The 20,322-nt window shown below is 41.7% G+C and overlaps 1 protein-coding gene across 1 annotated transcript in view; it reads left to right on the top strand.

Annotated features, from left to right (window-relative positions):
• Positions 1-1,403: 1,403 nt before the first annotated feature.
• RASGEF1B (RasGEF domain family member 1B) overlaps positions 1,404-20,322 on the top strand; it is a 37,985-nt gene continuing 19,066 nt past the window's right edge. The window contains exons 1-4 of the mRNA XM_021702235.1: positions 1,404-1,539; positions 13,297-13,479; positions 15,344-15,466; positions 16,053-16,190. Coding sequence (XP_021557910.1) covers positions 13,303-13,479; positions 15,344-15,466; positions 16,053-16,190 — 438 coding nt within the window. The 5' untranslated portion in view covers positions 1,404-1,539; positions 13,297-13,302. The remainder of the gene's footprint in view (positions 1,540-13,296; positions 13,480-15,343; positions 15,467-16,052; positions 16,191-20,322) is intronic.

A 20,322-nucleotide genomic window follows, 5' to 3' on the forward strand; every position in this document is an offset into this window, starting at 1 on the left:
CCAGGATGGAAAACTGAGCTTGAAAGACGAAACAACCAGCACAACCGCAACAGCTAGGCTGGGCAGCCTGAACCTTGGTGCCTCTCTGAATGGCGGACTCCCACCAAGCCTTTTGGGCTGCATGGTTTCTCCTTTAAACTGCAGAGAGGCTGAGTGAATTACTGAGTTGGAGATACCCATTTGCAGGAGAAAAGGAAAGAGTATAATTAGAGGAAGAGAAGTGAAAGGAGGCACAGATGAAGAAAATGAGGGGAAGAATCAGCTAAGAATAGGCAAGGTGAACTTGAAGATGACCATTTCCAGGCTAGGAAGGAGGAGGGAGAGAAGGAGGATGGAGCCAGGACAAAAAGGGTTCCTCTAGCTCAGTAATCCTAATTATAGTCCTATAAGACAGGTATGAATAGTGTTGTTTTTTATATATGGGAAAACTGAAGCTCAGAAAAGCTACTTTACTTACTCAAGGTCATGTAGCTAGCAAGAGAGTCTCCGGATGCTTCAATTTTTTTCTTTCCATGCGTCCCTTTCTTCCCTTGTTTCCATCGTTTCTTCCCTTCAGTCTCTTTTATTTGTACAAGGTGAAGTATTGAGGTTTTTGTCTTTTTTCTAAAATAGTTATCAAGTATCCAATGATAGAGTATGTGGTTACCATGACAACACAGCCTTTACTGAGGACTGGCCTCCCCGCCTTGCCTCCAGAGTCATATTTCACAGCACAGATTCCCTTCCTTCGTGGAACTTGTAAGAGCCGCAATTTTTTATTTTGTTTGGGTGACCATTTGCTTAACGTTTGTCCTCCACCAGACGGGCTGTAAGCTTCAGAATAGCAGCGACCTGCCTACTTTTGCCTAGAGCATGCCCTCAGCGTTTTGCACAATGCCTAGCCGTCGGGCTCTGCGTAAATATTTGCTAAGCAAATGTTCTTGTGGTTTCTCTCAGCTCTCTTCTGAAAGTACATGGACAGTAACCTTTAGCTCATAATTATGTTAATAGATACTGTATAACGAGTCGGGCCGGTATTTACAGGTAGTACACAGGTAAATGAACACACACACATACACACACACACATACACATGACTTCACAAACAGCCCCGGGCAGGCGGACTCAGAAAGAAACGCACGCCATCTGAGCGGGCCGAACCCACTCAGGTAAACACCGCTGCGCCGGGCTCGGCCGGCCTCCGCAGCGTGGGAGGGCACCCGGGCGACGGTGGCGGGGCCGGAGTCCCGGGCGCCCTGCGACGCGTGGGCGGGTCCCGGGCTCCGGAGGCGGTGGCGGCGTGGGCGGTCAGCTGCGCCGCGATTGGCTCGCGCCTGCCGGGGCGGGGCGGGGCTGGCGGCGGGAGGCGGGCACTCGGAGCGAAGGGGGTGTGCGCCGCGGCTGAGGCCGTAGTTTCAGTATAAACAAGGCACCGGACTGGTCGGGCGGATTTTTTTTTTTTTCGTCTCTTCGCGCGCGCTTTAGCTCCCTGTTCTCTGGTCGCGCTTGTGGGTGCGCGGCAAACAGCGGGGGAGCCGAGGACCCGGGGTCCATCTGCAGGTGGGTTGTTCCCTGGCCAGGCGTTCTCCCGGAGGGACCGGAGCCTGGCAGCGGGAATGTGCGGCCGTGCTGCCCTCTGCGCTCTCCCAGACGGTCGGCCCGGGAGCTGCGCTCCGAGCAAGCCTGGCTCTCAGGCGCCCCAGCTGCCGGGTGCGCCTCGAAGAGGCGGGAGAATCGGGGCGACCAAATGCTCTTTGGCACAAAGCACCTGGCAAAAGCTAGAGACCGAGGGAGTCCCCTGCCTGGCCGCCGAGGGCGCCTGGGGCTGCTCCGGGAGCGGACCCGGTGCCAACAGGTGCGGGGCCGAGCCGCTGGGGCCCGGGCAGGGACAAGCTTGCGTTTTGCTTTGCTGCTCTCGCCCCGATCCCGCAGCCAGGCCTTATGCTTGAAATCTTGGTAGTTTTTGAGGATTTGTCTGAGTTCTAGTCGCGTTCATCCTTTCATCTCCTTTCCAGCGCGCTGCTAGGCTGTTTCCTTCTACTACTTGGCTAGTTTCGTGTGTGTTGGGGGTGGGGGGGAGGATTGTTTATTTTTGGTGTGGGTGCCCTATAATCTAAGCTCTGATTCTTAGGAAAGGACAGGAAACAGAAGTCATGTGCTTGCCACTGACGAGGCGATAGTTGTTCATCCCTCCGTTCACCTGGCGAATTTGGGACACACCGAGTCTCCTGGGTTTTGCCCGAGCTCAGGTGAGTCGCCTCGAGACACCTGGCTAGATTATAATAACGTCAGCCGAAGTACCTAGGAGGCTTGCGGCAGTCAGCATAAGAAAAGCTCCACTTTGTAGGGGAACTGTGGGAACAACTTCAGTGCTGTACAAGAGCAAAGGGGGAGACGGGGGTGGGGGGGTCTGGTGTGTACACACCTGTGCGTGTGTGTGTGTGTGTCCGCATCCGCGTACCACTTGAGCATTGTTTGAGTATTGTTTCGCACCTTACCCCAATCGAATTGACGCAGTTCAGGCTAAAGCAAGGTAGCTAAGTCCTCTGACAGTGCAGAGGGTGGTCCAAGCGATGTAAATAGCAGGAGGAGATCTCTAGGGCGCGCCGTTCTCTTGTGAATGTGGAGGTGCCCATCTTTGCCAATGAATTCGGTGGGTATAGATGAATATGCACACAAATTTGTGTATGTGTGTTTGGGCCCAGCATGTCTCCAAGGAGTCCATCGTCAGCAGCACCATGTGACAGCGGCCAGGAACTGCTGGTGTGCGTAGATCTATATTTAGCCCTGGATGATCTCCAAAGGCCGAGGGAGGGTCTCTGAACTGGGTGCATAAAGGGGAAGAGTCTAGGGATCAGGGTGTTGCACTCTTGAATAATGTCTGGTACAGTCAGACTCAGATGGGGTGAATAATTATTCTTTCCTCTTGAAGACAGCAGCCAGAGCTTGGCATGTGATAGCTATGTCTCAATTTAAAGCATAGTTGGACCACTGTGATAAAACCTATGCTAAGAAACAAGGAGGTTACAATTAACCAGAGTGTATGCCTCATTGGAGATTTGGGAGGAATATAGCTGATCAGGTGAGGTTTGGGGTAAATATAGAATTGATTTTCAAAAAGAAATACAAATAAAATTTTTTGGCTGTTGAGATTTTCATAACAGAATAAAAGAATGGCAGCTTGTTAGATCCTATCATTAGTGGTTATTTTAATTTTGGGGGGACAGTTGTTGGGCCACTTTTGACAGAAATCAGGGTTCACAAGCATTGCTGTATTATTCCTTTAAGCAGATTTTCTGGCAAAGATGAGAAGATCAGCTACTGACTAGAAAGTTTCTTGTTGGCATTATTCCACTACATGTCGGTCAATCCTTTGTTTTCCTGGAGGTGGCAACATTTCTGGCGACTAAGCATACTGGCCTTGTACTTTCCAGTTGTCTAATGGAGTGTTAAATTCTTAGAATTTATTTCTCCCATGGTTCACTCTCAGTCTTGCTCCATTTTATGTGGTCCACAAGACATTTTCTCTATTACCACACCTGATACCTGAGATCACACTGTCTTTTGGAATAGAAAATCACCAGAAAGTATTTACAATTGTTTTCTTTTTTACCCCAGCTTAGCATCTAATCTAATATAGTCTTAGGTCTATATTACTTAATGTTTCTAAAAATGTATTATTTATCATAATACATATTTCTTATATTATTAGTAACACTACATTCTGATAATCTAAAATTAACCACCGGCTAATAAAGTACAATAGACCCTTTCAAAAAAATAACAATTAAATAACTCCTATCTAGGAAAAAGAAATGAAGGGGAGAAGCTGGGTGAGTGTCTATACAGGGTAAGGTACCCAATAATGGCACAGGAAATGAGGGAATCAAGATTAGCAATCTCCAAAGGCTACCTGGAAGAAGTGGACTTTGGAGAAGCAATTTGGATGGCCCCAGCAAGTCTCCCTGAGACAGGAGGTGGGGAAAAGAAGGTATTCCCCCTTACTTAGAGAAGAATTTGGAATTCCTGAAGCAGGGATTGAGAATCTTGATTCTGATGCCACAAATAATAAATGGAAAAGACATTATAACGTATTGTGAAGTCTTAAAGAGACAAATTATACTGTTGAAAATACTGCTTAAGATTTGTGGCATTTTTGATGTTCGTGGTTGAATTTAGGTGTTGCCTTCTCACCCCCTTCACTTTTCTAGAACTACAGTTGTCCTTTTTTTGGTTCTCCAATTAAACCTACTAAAAAAAAAAATAGATCTATACAGCCCTTGATTATCTTAAAATAACAGATATTGTAGCCTAGTGCTCTGGACAGATTTCTGCCCTGGGATTAGGGAGATGAGTCCTGGGGCCCTCACAAGCTGTTTGTTCTTTCCCTCTACCTGCAATATCTATAAAGTTGGTCGGGTGTTGAACTAGACGATCTATGAGTCCCTTTTAGTTCTGTGACAACTGCTTGATTTTGCTATATTATCCCTTCATGCATTTGTACCCTAGTTGAGGTGGAAGATGAAAGATGAAGTGTCTGCAATTAGATGTTCAGCTACTTTCTGGGTGTAGGGAAATGAAAAGAAGAGAGTGAAGTTTCTTTGTATTGATAACAACTATGTAGAGATTTAATATTTTCTTGACCTCCTTTTTGCTTTTGTTTTTCTCCTATAAGTGTATTAAAAAATACTAATTATCAAGAAAGTTGAGTCAGAAATTTTTTTTGACTTAAGTCAGTGTTACCGTTTATGAAATTTTAAAAAAAGATTTTATTTATTTATTTGAGAGCCAGAGCCCAAGCGTGAGGGGCAGAGGGAGCGGGAGAGACTCTCAAGCAGACTCCCCGCTGAGCACGGAGTCTGATGCAGGGCTATATCTCATGACCCTGAGATCATGACCTGAGCCGAAACCAAGAGAGTCAGATGCTTAACTGACTGAGCCACCCGGGCATCCCACCATTTATGAAATTTTTAACCGGCCTCTGACCTAGGTTTTTTCCTTAGGTTTATATATTTACTATTCCATTTCAAGGTATGTCTATATCTAGAAGTCATTCATTTGATTCAAATTTTATTAGGAAGCCCTCGTATGAAAATCAGTTTCACACAGGGAAAATACAAATTAGCCTTGTAGGGAAGGAAAACACTTTACAGACCGCCAGGATCGTTCTATTTATCAAAAAGAGAAGAATGGAGGGGGAGGAATAAGCATAGTTTTTCAAGGACTTGCAGCCAAAAAATAAAATTATCCTAGGAACCATGTTACATAATAAAATGTAAATAGAAAATTCTGCTTGTTTACTAAATGTCCTCACTAAGTATCAGATCATTTTCCTGCTGAAATTAATTGGGTTTAGAAAAATAAACCCTTTTAGTAAAGGATGCTCCCCATATGATATTCTGTAATTTGGCTTGAGAGCTATCTATAGATGATACAACACCTTATATCTATGCCATCCAGTATGGTAGCCACTAGGCACATGAGGATATTTAAACTTATGTTTAAATTAAACAAAATTAAGAATTGAGTGTCTTAGTTGTGCCAGCCACATTTTAAGTGCTTAATAGCTACTTGCAGCTAATAGCGACTGACTGGACAGTGTAGAAGAGGACCATTTCCAATATCCCAGAAAGTTCAAAGTTCTTTTTGACAGCATGTAATTAGATCAGGATGATTTTGATTGTCCAGAAGATCACTTTTGTCCCCCTGGGAAAATGAAATAATTAATTCTCATTGTATTTGGGCACCTAAGACCTACAAAATAAGACCGACTGACTTTTTCAGCCAGTATTTGTTTTCAACTGTACAGCACGAACAGTGCCACTTTCCGAAGCTCAATAATATGCCAAGATCACAAACACCAATTTCTTAGGTTTTTTTCACCCAGAACTCCAGTTGTCCTACATTTCTAAACCAGTACCTGCTGTTAAAGCTGGAAAGCACCAATCTTTTCACAGACCAGGAACGTGGAGCCATCTACTGTTCAGCTCAGGAACTACATGGAAGTTGTAGATTGAAAACAATGCATAAAGAATATCAAAGTGTTCTGTGATCTGTTCCCACGCAGTAAAGATTTATCTTGTAGAAAAGTTTTAAATCACTCTCCAGGCCCATTTAGAGTTGCCATGTAGTGAAATGTTGTTTTGTGTTTTAATAAATAAACTGCTAACAAGATATCTCCAAGACAAAAGATGACACATTTTTTAAAGCTTTAATTTCTTCCAAGGAAACCAAAGATAGTAATTATTTGAGTCACAATCCTCTTCCTCCATCAATTAGGAATCAGTAAAGATTTCTTAAGTAGCATCCAGGGTAAATCAAGAAAAATGCAAGTTCTTTTTTTTTTTTTTTTTAATGAAAGTCTGTAACATCGGTAAATAATACCACCAATTTCACCGTTATGGAGAGAAATAAGACCTTCTTTAATAAAAAATACTCACTTTTCCCTCCTTGAGTATGAAATTTACTAAGCACTTGGGGTTCAGTTCCAAAGAATGTACCTATCTGGGAGTGAGTTCCTTTCTGTTCACGTGCCAAAGAAGTGAGTTGATTTAGAGTTGTCTACTCTGCATCGTTTGTACTCACAGGAACTGTACCTCTTTTCTTAAGGAGGTCAGCAGAAGTGTAGCGTTTCTAGAGTTTCCAGAGCTGTTGCTAGAAATCTCTGCCTTTAGGACTTTCCCTGGCTCAGGAAAATGTGAGAAGATAATCTTCTAGACATTTTCAAGCTCAAAAGAAGCCGTGTTTTAGATAGTGTCAGAAACGTGACTTTTACTTTCACCCTGAGTCAAATCCATAGTTCGTTACCCTCTATGAGCATGCAGTCCATCCTTGTATTCTGAGATCCAGTGGTGCCAAAAGGAGGCTAGAAGTGCTTGAGAAAACCAGCTGGAGTAAAGCTGAAATATGTGAATCTTTCTCATTCAGCTTTCTGGAACATCAAATGAGAAAAGGAAGAAGGTGCATCTCACCAAAGTGCAAAGTTCCTTTGGAATCTAGATGGGAATGGGGAAACCGGTAATTCCAGGATATTAAATTAAGCCTCTCCTCACTAAACAAATATACTTTCAAAGTTCAGCTGTGATAGGGAGGCCTTCCTCTACTTCAGTGGGTTTGTTTTTTTAAATTGGGACACATGCCCAGCACTTGAACAGAAACGAGAAGATAGTGATCAATATAAAGGCATTGGATTTGTTAAATATTTCACCAAAGTACTCTATGATGAAATATGGATCGAAAGCTCCCCATGCTTTTTTTTTTTTTTTTTGAGTCCTACTTTTTCTAGCTCATGCTCTTAAGTGTAAAGGAAATGCTGACTTGACATTCTGGTAGAGATTTACAAAGCACCTACAGCAGATGTTGAAGGATAGCTTTGGATTTAGTTCCCACACCCGTCTTTTCCTCAACCTCTTTTCCAATTTGAAATGTCACCTGAAACCACCTTATCCTGGTGCACCTGCCTCATCATAAATAACATTGTGCAAAAGCAGTCGCTAATTCAAACACAGTCTGCTGTTTAGAAAAAGGCAGCTTTTCATCTGGTGCTTTCGTTGGATTGAAACCATTAGGCATGCCTTTCAAATCCATTCATCCCTTAAATCACCCAGACCTTGCCTCCTTGCTTCTGGATCAATGTCAGGCTGAACTTTTTCAGAGTCCTTGGAAGAACATGATATATCTTCGTGACTGAATTAGCTGCCCTTGTAACGTATCTAGTCTGTCAACCAACTTTTCAGCTTACCAAGTTAATTTTAAGAAAGAACATTCATCTCGTACACCTGAGTTGGATCTATCTTTTACTTCCTTTTGGGAAGTTTTCCAACAGAACCTGTGATCTGTATGCTAATTTCAGGGCTCTAAGCTTTCTTTTAGCCTGGTTCATTTTTTTAAAACCCAAAGTCTGTTTCCCACTGTCTCATCGCATCTTTCCCCACCCCAAAGTGCCATCTCAATTTTGGGGCGGGGAATACCTGTTTAAATATCTCTACCCAAACCAAAAGTAGTATCATTTTAAAAGCCTCTTTAGCTCCATTTGATTGGCACTACCGGAGGATACAAGTATTCCTTGATTTCTAAGGAGCCAGGCTTGGATGTGCTAGACCAAGCTTCCCTTCAGAACCGCCACGTTCTTCTTCTTTGAAGATGATTAGATAAATCATATCTAGGCTCTGTACAGGTCTGCACATAATGTTTCTTAAACTGGGGTCTGAACTCTCTGAGGGTATATGCAAACTTGTTGGTACATTTCTCTCAGAGCAGTGTGGGGAGAGGTTTGTGATCTCCCGAAAAGTTAAGAGCCACTGGCCACATTGAATATATTGTTTCCCAGGAAATGATTTTAAGGTGAGAATTGCTTGCGAGGTGAGCCTGTCCTCTGCCTTATCTTATTGGTAATGATTTGCATAAAGTCAGCAGTTGTTTTTTTTTTTTTTTCAAGTATCTCATATAAATCTCTTTTTTTTCCCAAAGGAATTAACTACTTTGAAGTTTGACTTAATAGTAAGTTAATGCCAGCATTTACCCGAATGCTGTTGCACATTCTAATTTTGGAAAAGTCAGGTTCTCCTGAACAAGATTTTTAACCAACTGAGCCACCCAGGCGCCCCTCTCCTGAACAAGATTTTTGGTTAGCCGATAGGTCTATTGGATTGGGCAAAATCTGCGCTAAGGAAGGGTGGTGGACAGTGGAGAAGTTGGTTTTGAGATTATATTGGAAAGGGTGGAGGGGAGTGGATTGAGAGTTTAAAGGACCCTAGAGACAGATAATATTAATTGTGGGCGCTGTAAAAGAAGGTTAGCTACAGATAAGAAATCAGAACTACCCTGAGATGAAAACAAATAAATAAATGGGATTTCTGGGATAAGAGCAGCCTCACCCTTTGCCCTTCTTCTACTACAGAAATCATTAGCAAATGATTCCTGGCATTAATAGCGCCTGGGGATAAATGCTGTTCTGGATTCTCGTGTCCAGTACTTGGATATTTTCTCTGTTTTTTAAAACAAGAACCAAGCTAATACTTAATCTTTTGAGCCTTGTTTTCAACTCCAGAACTGAAGCAAGAGAATTCAAGTCTTGGATGACAAATCTGAGTAATACTGAACAAACAATAGTTCTTGATGTGGGTAATAACAGGGAAGATACTTGAAAGAAAAAAACTACTATGTTTATCTTCTTAGGTATTTAAGTTACACTTCAAAGACAGTACTTTCTGTACCATACTGTTCACCTCCCCTTGTTTGTCAAATGCATTTCTTACACAAGGCAGTTGATCTTTCTAGAAAATGGCTAGACTGGCCACTTGTTAGAGATTCTCCAGAAATGGGTGATGAATACTCTGATCCATGATCTTTATTTTGGTCATTTGTCTCAGTAAGAATTTTTTACTGGAAATCTATAAAGTAAACACAAGCAAATATTACTCTATTTAATTGAATCTGAGATGCCATCCATTGTAAGATGCTCTTTTTTTTCATATTGCTAAGGACAAAAAAGACTGTCACACATGCCTTTTTAGCACTATATGCATGCCAATTACAAAGATACTAAAATGTAAAGAAGTATATGTTAAAATCCGAAATCTCTGTCTAGATGGGACTGTGCCTTGATTGCAAAGGTCAGTAGCGTAAATACTTCTGTTATCGTGGGAGTATTGCTTCTTTGTAAGAGTAATTAGTGTCACTAATGCATCTTTGGAGCAATGACTTACATAAAACATATAAAGCATATAAATTGTTCTGATAGCCTACAATTTGGGATAGACTGACAGACTTTTCATTTTATGGTGAAATATTACAGGTTCAAGGAAGTCCATTTGTAGTACAACATGATGTAGTATAATAAATTTGGACCCTGGAACCTGAAGATCGAGGTTTGAAACACTGTCCTATCTGTCCCTTATCTGCTGTTAACCCCAGTCAGTTACGACAGGTTTTCTGAACCTCAGCTTATGCAGTCCAAACAATGAGAGGATGTCTGCCAAACAGGGTAGCTCTAAGAATCCCAAAAGGCATTTGTAGGCAGTAAACTTTACACAGACGGGAGCTGCTGATCTTCTCAGAGCCTTCCGTGCCGTGCATCTAGGCATTTCTCAGGTGAGCGGCCTTGAAGGGGAATCAGAGAAGTAAAGGAAGGCAGAATGTAGAGACCTTTCCCTTGCACAAAGGATCTCATAGTAGCAGAATGGGGAGGGAGGGAGAGGGCCTAAGGAATGGGAAAGATGCTGTCGTGAGTATAAGGCAACATCGGAAAGATACGACCAACGTGCGTAAGTAAGGGGCTGGAGTCTCTTGGAGTGACTCAGATCTCAGCAGTTGATTGTTGCTATGTGCAAGTTCAACAGTCAAGATGGATCATAGGAGAATGAAATCAGCTGATGAGCAATAGAAATTAGGGCTGATTAGAAGGCAGAAAATGACCTGTGACATACCCTCTTCTTAAAATTGATTTGTAGGTGTAATAAGCTATAACCCCAATTCATTTACCTCAGTTTGGTTTCCATTGCTATTTGCAGTATTTTCTTTGGTGCTTGGTTGGAGGGGATTTTCTAAGTGTGGATATTTTCTACCTCGTCAAAGAAATCCCATGAGTGAAACATTTCCAAGGAACAATACAGAAGCTTTTTGCCATCACTCTAAGAATGCTCTCAGAAGAACTTTGCTATAAAAGAACTTAATAGTTTTGTTATAATTTAGGATTTGAGAAGGAGTGAACAAAATTGAGAATAATTTTCTAAATAAAAAACGTGTTGGGGAGGTGGTGATGGTATATTACCTTTTGAAGTTCTTGCCGCCGTGAAGCACCAGGTTAGGTTTTCATTAAATCTGAGTCCTTGGTCAGATCTGAGTCCTTGTCTGCTTCATGGGAGTAAATAATTGAGAAGTACAAATACTTGTGGCTTTTGGTGCTGATTCCTTGAAAGGGAACTGGGTGACCCTTGACTATCACGGGCTAATGGTTACTGGTAATAAACAGAAGGCAGCAGGGGTGCAAGATTCACGGGGTGGGGGGCTTCCATTGGGTTCATTTGGTGCTGTAGCCACAGCACTGTGAGATCTTAGCCTGGTCACTTCGTTCCACCTTCCAGGGTTTGCACATTTATAAAAATAGGAGCTTGGAGCAGACTGGGCTTTGACCTCTTCCATGACTGTTTTTGCAGTCGTTGCTAATCACTTAGGACACACATTCTCCCACCTAGTTACAGCCTTTAAATTCTTCTCACTCACCCTCAGGCCGCGAGGCACCCACTTCTAATTGATTGCATTTGGAAAGTGAAATGAAATCTATTTTTCATCCCGGACCAGATGATTTCTATGATCCTTTTGAACTTTCAACATTTTCTGATTTTTCTGAAATTCCCAAGTTTTTGGCCAGCCATCTCCCCAAATCACTTTATTAGGATGGTTTCAGTAGTGATGAATAGGTGGAGAAATCAAAGAAAATTCATGGTTCTTGGCAGAAAAAAATAAAAAAAAAAACTCAACTCCCAGGGCATGATAGAGTTCCACCTGTGATCCTGCTCACAAAGGACACTGTATGGTTTTTAACCATCTAAAGCTTTTTTAAGCCAGAAGTAGGTAACCAAATTCAGATGGACAGTTCCCTCCAAGCTATCAGGTAAAACTTTGAGGCGCTTCTCATCTCGGGTCCCAGAGTCTCGGTTTATGGACATTTTGAGTTTCTCAGGGCAAGGGTAGATGGGCTATTTTTTTACCTTCCTACCCAGGACGACTCATTTGCAAAGATTATATTGCACAAGAATTGTACTCACAGAAAACCGGCAATTTGAAGAGGACAGAAACACACTTTGTCCACTGTCTTATAAAATGTTAACATGGAGTTATTTATTTAACAATGATTTCAACTAAGCGTGGAGCATTTGTGTTAATGCTTACATCCCATAGTTCCTGATCCTTTGGCTGTTCTGACCTTGTCCTGCCTCAGCGAGAGGCATGGCAGTGATGATGCAGGTAGTGACAGAACTCCCAGAGTGATCCTCAGTAATCAATTTCTTCCCATTGGTGGCTGTTTTTTCCCTTTTGCATTCTCCCTCGGCATTGGTTTGTGGATGGGATAGAGGACAAAATGCTGAAGCTTGTCTTCCGTTTCTTTTTCTTGATGCTTCCTTCCCTAAATGCTGTTTTCATCTGCCAGGTTGTCCTAAGAGTAGATTTTTTTTCCCCAACACCCCACCCCGTGGCCACCCTTGCCGAGGCACGCGCACATGTTATGAAGCCGTGGTCCCCACTAGCTGGAGTTGGAACAGATGCACAGGGCTCCACACCCCTCCCCCATCCGGATGCAAATATCTTTTGGCATCTCAAAAAGAAGGATTAGCCCAGGTTGTGTCCTCCTGCAGCCTCCATACACCCTGTCCCCGTCAGTCCAAACCCTGGAGTTGGCTTCCCGCATTGTTTGCCTTCTGAAACTCTCAGTCTGGCAGCTCCTGAATGCCTCCATTGTCCAGACATGCTGCCAGAAACCGAGAGTCTGTTCTCAGGGTCCCGAGCTCTGCCCCTAGGAATCCGAGTAATAACTTAATAGCCTCTAGCCTCTACTGAGCACCCTCTAACAAGGGCTGTGTGAGTTGCAAAGCATACAAATGGAGAGAACCAGCACTCTCCTTTCTGTTGCCCAAATCAGGGGCCCCTCAGCCCACATGTTTGCTGACAACAGAGGCTTTATAGAGCCCCCACCCCAAAAGAATTTGACACAAAGGGGTGAAAATCAACAGCTTTGGATCTCCCAATAGAAGCTGGAGAGTCAGCGTTATATTTCTGGATTTACATACATACATCTGTAAACACACACACACGCACACAATGTACTTTAATTCTAGGCCTCTCTTACAATTTTACTTTTTCAACATCTGTTTTGATTATCTCCTGTTATACCCATCGTTAGTCCAATATTTCTCGTATGTGATGTAATTCTCCCAGCCAACTTTGAAGGCTTGCCCATTTCTACCTTAGGATGACTGACACTTGACTCAGTGAGATAAAGCAATCGGAAGCTCAGTTCTCTTCCCCACATGTGAAGGAGTGATCTCTAAGTATGGCAGCTGGAGACTTGGATTCAAATCCAAACTGGATCCTTTGATCTAAGCATTTTATGGTGTTCAACTGAATGAGATTGGTACTCACCCATATGCATACATGTGTTACTCAAAGAGCAATTTGCTTTCTTGATGGGTTCTTATATTCTATCAGAACCTCACCTATTTTTAAAATAACCTATTCCCTTGTTGCTATTAAAGCTTACTTTTCTTCTGGACGGCATATTACTGACACTGTGTTTTCTCCTTTTAAAATTCATTTTAGGAAAGCATGCCTCAGACTCCTCCCTTTTCAGCAATGTTTGACAGCAGTGGTTACAACCGAAACCTCTATCAGGCTACAGACGACAGCTGTGGAGGGTTGTATTACCATGACAACAACCTCCTCTCCGGGTCTCTGGAAGCACTCATCCAGCACTTAGTACCTAATGTGGATTATTATCCAGATGTATGTATCCCTATTCCTCTGAAACACATCCTTGGTATTCTTCAGAATATCTGGGTTGCTAAGAATTTTTTCCAAATGAGAAAATGCGTATTGATTATTGAGTATTTTGAGATCAAGTTGAGCCTGCTTATGATTCAGATTTTGGTTATTGTCTGCATATCAGTTTCTTTCCAGGGCTGGTACCACACTGTAGACGGTCAGATACCATCTAAGTGAAGTATCTGTAGGTTTAATTCATGCATACACATTGGTCATTACATAGAAATGCCAGAGGACATTGGATACTCCTAGAATACTTAATGCCTTGTTTTGTTTCCAAGACCATCACTATGCTGAGAAAAGTGAAGTTTGACAGGAAAACTTCATAGAAAGGAGATCAACAGTCATATTCAAGATGCAGTTCTTTATAGGTTGCTTATGTTTTACTTTGATAGCTGGTGTTTATATAGATGATACTTTCTTTTTTTTTTAAATTTTTTAAAAAGATTTTATTTATTTATTTGACAGAGAGAGATATAGCGAGAGAGGAAACACAAGCAGGGGGAGTGGGAGAGAGAGAAGGCAGGCTTCCCGCGGAGCAGGGAGCCCCATGCGGGACTCGATCCCAGGACCCCGGGGTCATGACCCGAGCCGAAGGCAGATGCTTAACGACTGAGCCACCCAGGCGCCCCTAGATGATACTTTCTAATCTAAGGGATTCATTTACATCTTCTCTACGGCAATTCCAAGAGGCCGGAGAGGAGAGCACTGAAATTCAGAATGTTGAGTAATCCGCACACGGTCTCACCCCCAGCATCAGCAATCAAACTTAGGTTTTTCTGTTTCTGGGCAAGTGGTGTTTTTCTCCCCCTTTGCTTGTGCCACAGCTGCCCCTGTTACTCAACAGCAGCTGGTTGTTGATAAGGGTTTCATGAAATGATCTAGACACTAGATTCATGTGTTTTTATAAATATAATAATGACCTTGGTGTGCGAAGGACAATTTGTGCTTGCCACTGTAATTCACCATAGTGTTTCTTCCTGAGTTATCTCTCTGTGTGATTGTTACATAGCATTTTGAAATATGTTGCCACACAGGGAAAACTTGTAATCAAAAGTAAAAGGAATCCCTTGTTCAGCCCTGTAAGTGTTTATGAGCTAGTAAAGATGCCTGGCGGGGAGGGGGCTTAAAAAAAAAACAAAAACCCTGGAATTTCTCTTTTCACTGGGAGTCTGAAACTACTATAACAAATAAACCCTGCTTCGTTACTGGCTTCTTGGGAGACAATGTAGTTAAAGAAAAGTGTATAGTGTGATACTGTGTTTTATCAAATTGCTTAGCCTTTGAGCAAGGAAACAGATTACTTGAAAGCCCGCGTTTGAATGTTCTGGCACAAGCTTACAGACACTGCTGTGTGCCACGCTGGACACACTGGAGACTTCTTGAGCTCTTGTGGTTGGGTGTTTTTTTGGTTTCCACTGAGTTATCATAATATTTGGACCCAGAACAAGATTCTGTATGGGTGGTATATTTAAGTTAGATCTATTTCTCTGGGCTGAATTTCATTCTTCTTACCTGGAATGAGTTATGTGTCCTGGTGTCCTGGCTCCCAGAGGAGAGATGTGAAAGTGTGCTTTGAATAATTTCAGTAGATAAACTAATCCTGTACTTCTGTAATTTTTAGTATGGTTTAAGGGAAGAGATACATCAGAAGGCAAAGGAAAAATCCATCTTAAGGTGTTTTACTACGAAGCATTACTTTTGAAACTGCAGCATATTAACTTTGATCAACAGAACTTAATGAAATAAGATGTATAAACTATAGGAAAGATATTAGTTTCGGAGAGAATGTAACCGTAATGATTTTTTTTTTCTCTTGCCACAGAGAACGTACATATTTACCTTCCTACTCAGTTCTCGGTTATTTATGCATCCGTATGAATTAATGGCCAAAGTTTGCCACTTATGTGTTGAGCACCAGAGACTAAGTGATCCTAATAGCGATAAGGTAATGATGTGTTTTGAAATTTACCATTTTGTCTATTAGGCATGGTAACTCTGCCGCTTAGATTTTGTGAAGTTGGTTTCCTTCCCCCCCGGGCTGAAGGGCATTAATGGTATCATGGCTGTGCAAAGGGCACTGGGAATGGGCTACAGAACACAAGATAGGGTTGGACACCGGAATTATTAGTGTTCACTTTCATCTAAGATCTTTATTTCTCTAACATTCTTGGTCCTACTGAAACATTTCAATATATAAAAATACTGCAATGTTAATACCCAAGAGAAAAGCCTTCGAAATGTGTATGCTGGTCATTATGATCAGTGTGGTTGAATTTTTTAAAATAAACTATCATGTCCTTCATGCCAAACAAACAAATGCCCACAATATAAATTTAAGGCCATGGAAGATCCCTAGGTCCTGCCTTAAGCTGGTGGTACTTGGCATTGACTTGGGGAAGGGGGACTAGACTTCTTCTTCAACCCCAAAGACTTTGTACTAGAAGTTTTCCAGTGACTCTGTTCGCAGTTATTGATTTGATGCAGTCCATGGTGATAGAGATCGCTGAATGAGATTTGCTTTTTCTCCCCAGAACCAGATAAGAAAAATTGCACCCAAAATCCTTCAACTCCTGACAGAATGGACGGAAACGTTTCCTTATGATTTTCGGGATGAAAGAATGATGAGAAACTTAAAAGATCTGGCTCACCGAATAGCTAGTGGTGAGGAGGTTGGTATCCTGAATTTTAGCAAAAGCACTTGAATTTCCAGGGCCGAGCCTTGGTGGGAACTGGTGCTGAATTATGTATCACAATCTTTGCTTCTTCCTTTCTGTGTTGCCTTTGGGCAAGTCTTCGATGTAGCATAGTGGCCTGTTTGGTGTGTCTAATGGGAATGATTATACAATCCCACTTCTAAGGGCTATCATCTGGAGTTTTATGTGATTAATTTGGGGGTATGTTCATGTCAATCCGTGCATAGGATTCACATTGCAAGTGTGTTTCAATTTTACTTATACTCTTCTTCCTTCTAAAAAGATTTCACATAGAAAGTTACATATCATGTATGATAATACATATCATATTAATAGATCTAAACACAAATAGATATCAAATAAATAACAGTAACATATTAACAGATAACAAGTTGTACATTGATACATAGTACTTTGTACTATGGAAGGGAGAAAACAAATAGGCTCATGTTGAGAAGCAGTCTAGTAGGACAGGACTGCTGTGATTTGAGCATAAACTCCAGGTAAAAGAGAAATACAGATGGTTATGTGATTTTCACCATCAGGAAAGAGAAAACCTACTAATTCTTCAGGGCATTAAACTAAATGAAATTTTAAAAATTTTCTTACGGAGGACTTTATCTAGGGGGCGTAGAATGAGATTGGGAAACTGCTCTGTATAGTTTTTATAACAAATGCTCCTTGATAAAAAAAACTGAGGCTACACAATTAATGTGTCATTAGCTAAGGTCATTCTTCTAGAGAGAAGACAAAGAGAAAAAGATCCAAGTCTCTTGGTGCTTGGAAGTTGGTTCAAGGCTAGCACCTAGGATAGGTGGAGAAAGAAAGTGAGTCTCTTGGATACTCTTTCATAAATATCATTTCCCTCATTCGAGCCTTTGATAAGAATTAACTAGCTGTAACAAATTCAAGGTGATCCTCTTTGAAGCAGGCCTGGAGGGCTGATATTTTGTGTTGAGGCTTGTTGGGCAAGGGTGTCTTTGTAGTTTCTGTGCTGCCAGTGAGCCCCTGGGAACAAGTTTCTTAGGCGCAGATACAACACTTTCACACAGGAAAAGACTGATGAAGCATTTGGCAGATGCAGAGATGTCTTGTTTCATTCATCTTAAAATGAATTTTCCCAGGGGCTCCTGGGTGGCTCAGGCGTTAAGCGTCTACCTTCGGCTCAGGTCATGATCCCAGGGCCCTGGGATCGAGCCCCACATCGGGCTCCCTGCTCAGCGGGAAGCCTGCTTCTCCCTCTCCCACTCCCCCTGCTTGTGTTCCCTCTCTGTCTCTCTCTCTGTCAAATAAATAAATAAAATCTTTTAAAAAAAAATGAATTTTCCCATTACGAGTACCGTCCTTGAGAACTCACTCTTTCAGTGATGTGCTGTAAAGATGTAACAAGATACCCTATCTATTGTGTCTACTTCTGGTGAATGTATTTTAATACCATTTCTCCCCCACCTTAAAAAATTATATAAGATTTGCAATTAAAAAACTTTACTTGCTTCCCTACAGTTATGTCCTCCTGAAAATGGATTTAACCCTTTTACTGCTCCCTTATGACATTCTATTGAACCCTGGTGCTCAAGACAGCCATGATTTATATCTGTAAGGCTGAATGAGTGGTTTCCTGAGTCGTTTTGCAAGTTATGACTGTTAAAATTATTTTGCCAGTTTGCCTGTGACAGGTTCTAGCCAGGTATGAATTGGCAGGTCCCTCACTCACAAAGGCAAAAGTCCAGTATCCCAGGGCAGTTTTGTAGTCAATCTTACATTAGAGGAGTTATATCTATTGGGTTCCTTGGCAGGGTCAATCCTGGCTCAGTGAACTTAGTTTAGGACAAGATGCTCAAAAGATTAGTGGCATCATAAGGACTTTTTCTTATATGAAGGCTGAGTCTGGAGTCAGTCAGTACTGCATTTTAGTTAAGTTGTATTTAGGTGCTTAACCTGATAGTCAGTCAACTGCCCTTCCCTCTAGTGCCTTTTTAAAAAGTAGGAATGGTCCCTTGATCCTTTCCAAAGGAACACCTTAAAAATCTTTTTCAGATAAAAAGTTAGCGTTCTGAAAGTGCCAGATGGGTGGCCTTTTGTTTTTCTTGTCGTGGTAGTCAATGAGGGAGATCCTTTCTATCTGTGTCAGCCAGATTGGATCCAGTCCGTTTTTTTTGTTTTTTTTTTTTTTGTCAGACTCAAGCCACTCTAGGGTTGGGGGGAAATACAAAGGGCCACACCACCCTTCTAACCTGGCTTCCTGTCAGCACTCCTCTGTTAATAGCAAATCCTTGATAAACCTTGAGATTTTCAGATGGTTTTGAGTGTGAAAAGAGGAGATGAGAAGGTAAGCCAGGTCGAACCAAGGAATTGATTAACCTAGGGATCGAACAGCCGAGAGTCGCCTACCTTGATCAGGTTGGGTTTTACCAGGAGAGACTGTTCCTTTGGCTCCTTCAGTCCAGTATTCAGAATCATGGCCACACTTGGCATCTGGTTGATCTGAGTGTGCTTCAGTGTGTTCCCTCAATTCCTTGCCTCTTCTCCGATTCCTGTAAATTGTAGAGGTAACTGCTCTGTGTTAACATCCTTGTCAGCTCTAAAATTCTGCGATGGATGCTCTTTCCTCAGTTCTGTGCTTGGCAGGCCACGTATCTGTGATGTGCTCAAGTGTCTCTCCTCAGAGAGACCTTCCCTCACCACCCCGGCCACAGTCACCCTGCAACTCTCTCATTGTTGGCTTTCACCACTGTTTTCTTCATAACACTCTGTGGTTAGTAATTACTTGCTTTTTTTTTTTTATGACTTGTTTTTCCCCTGACTCCTTGCTGTGCCCCTTTTGTTCATCATATCATCCTTAACTACTAGCTCAGTGCCTGGCATTTCACAGGTATTCAGTAGTGTTTGAATGACTGACTGAATGAATGAATGAACGAACTAATCAGTTACTGGAAGAGGAAAAAAATATTTCCCTCCATAGGAAGGAGTATGGACTTGGGTTGAGACTTGTTGTTTCTTGCCCGAGACTTTAGGAATTTTTTTGGCAATCAATGAATCCAGGTGCTCCCTATATATAATTTTGTCGGGTTCTGCTGAATCTGCTAGAACAGTTCTGCATAATTTGGCTTAATATGTTTCCCCTCTGGGGATTTGCCCAAAATGAAGTGGTTTATTAGGACTTGCCTGCAAGAAACATGAAATGGAGCTAATGATTGAATTACATGACAAATGACTACAGTGGGTAAAATGCAATTTTCTCTTCCTTAAGGGGCTGGTCTTTATTCTATCTTTATTTGCCAGGTAATTACTGTCACTGGCATTTTAAGTTATAAAAAAGAATAAGTGCATGTTTAGCAATTCATGACTCAGTAAGGAAGCATGCTTAACAACACAAAGCTTGGAATGAAATCAAATGGCAGCAGGAAACTTTTAAAAGAGGTCATACATATATACTCTCTTTCTCTGTGTGTCTCTTTGTCTCTGTCTCTGTCACACACACACACACACACACACACACACACACACACACACTAGTTCTTAATTATTGAATAGCTTTACCCTACACCCTGTTGTATACATTTTCCCCTTATAGCTTCCTGCCTTTTGCTCACTAGCTGAATCCTTGACTGTACATCCCTCAACCTCTTCCCTTAAAAAAGCATATTTTAAAGTGGAGAATAAGAATCTTTCACCAGATATGCCACTAGAGCATAGATTGTGACACTTTGCTACATACCAGAGTCACCTGGGAATATTTATTATGACATTTGGGACAGGGGGCTGAAGAAACCATTTAAGTTCATAGATTTTTAGTGTAACTCAAGATGATGAAAGCAGAAGAGCAAGGGAAATAGGGACAAGGGATTTATTTTATTTTGTTTTATTTCTATTGTTTTTATTGAGGTGTAATTGACATATAATATTATATTAGTTTCAGGTGTACAACATGATGATTCAGTATTTGCATATATTGTGAAGTGATTACAATAAGTATTACTAACATCCATCACCACACAAAAAATTACAGAATTTTTTTCCTTGTGATGAGAACTTTAAGATCCATTCTCTTAGCAAATTTCAAAGATGCAGTACAGTATTATTAACTATAGTCACCATGCTGTACATT

Source organism: Neomonachus schauinslandi, chromosome 2 (genome assembly GCF_002201575.2).
Source record: "Neomonachus schauinslandi chromosome 2, ASM220157v2, whole genome shotgun sequence".
Lineage (NCBI taxonomy): Eukaryota > Metazoa > Chordata > Mammalia > Carnivora > Phocidae > Neomonachus > Neomonachus schauinslandi.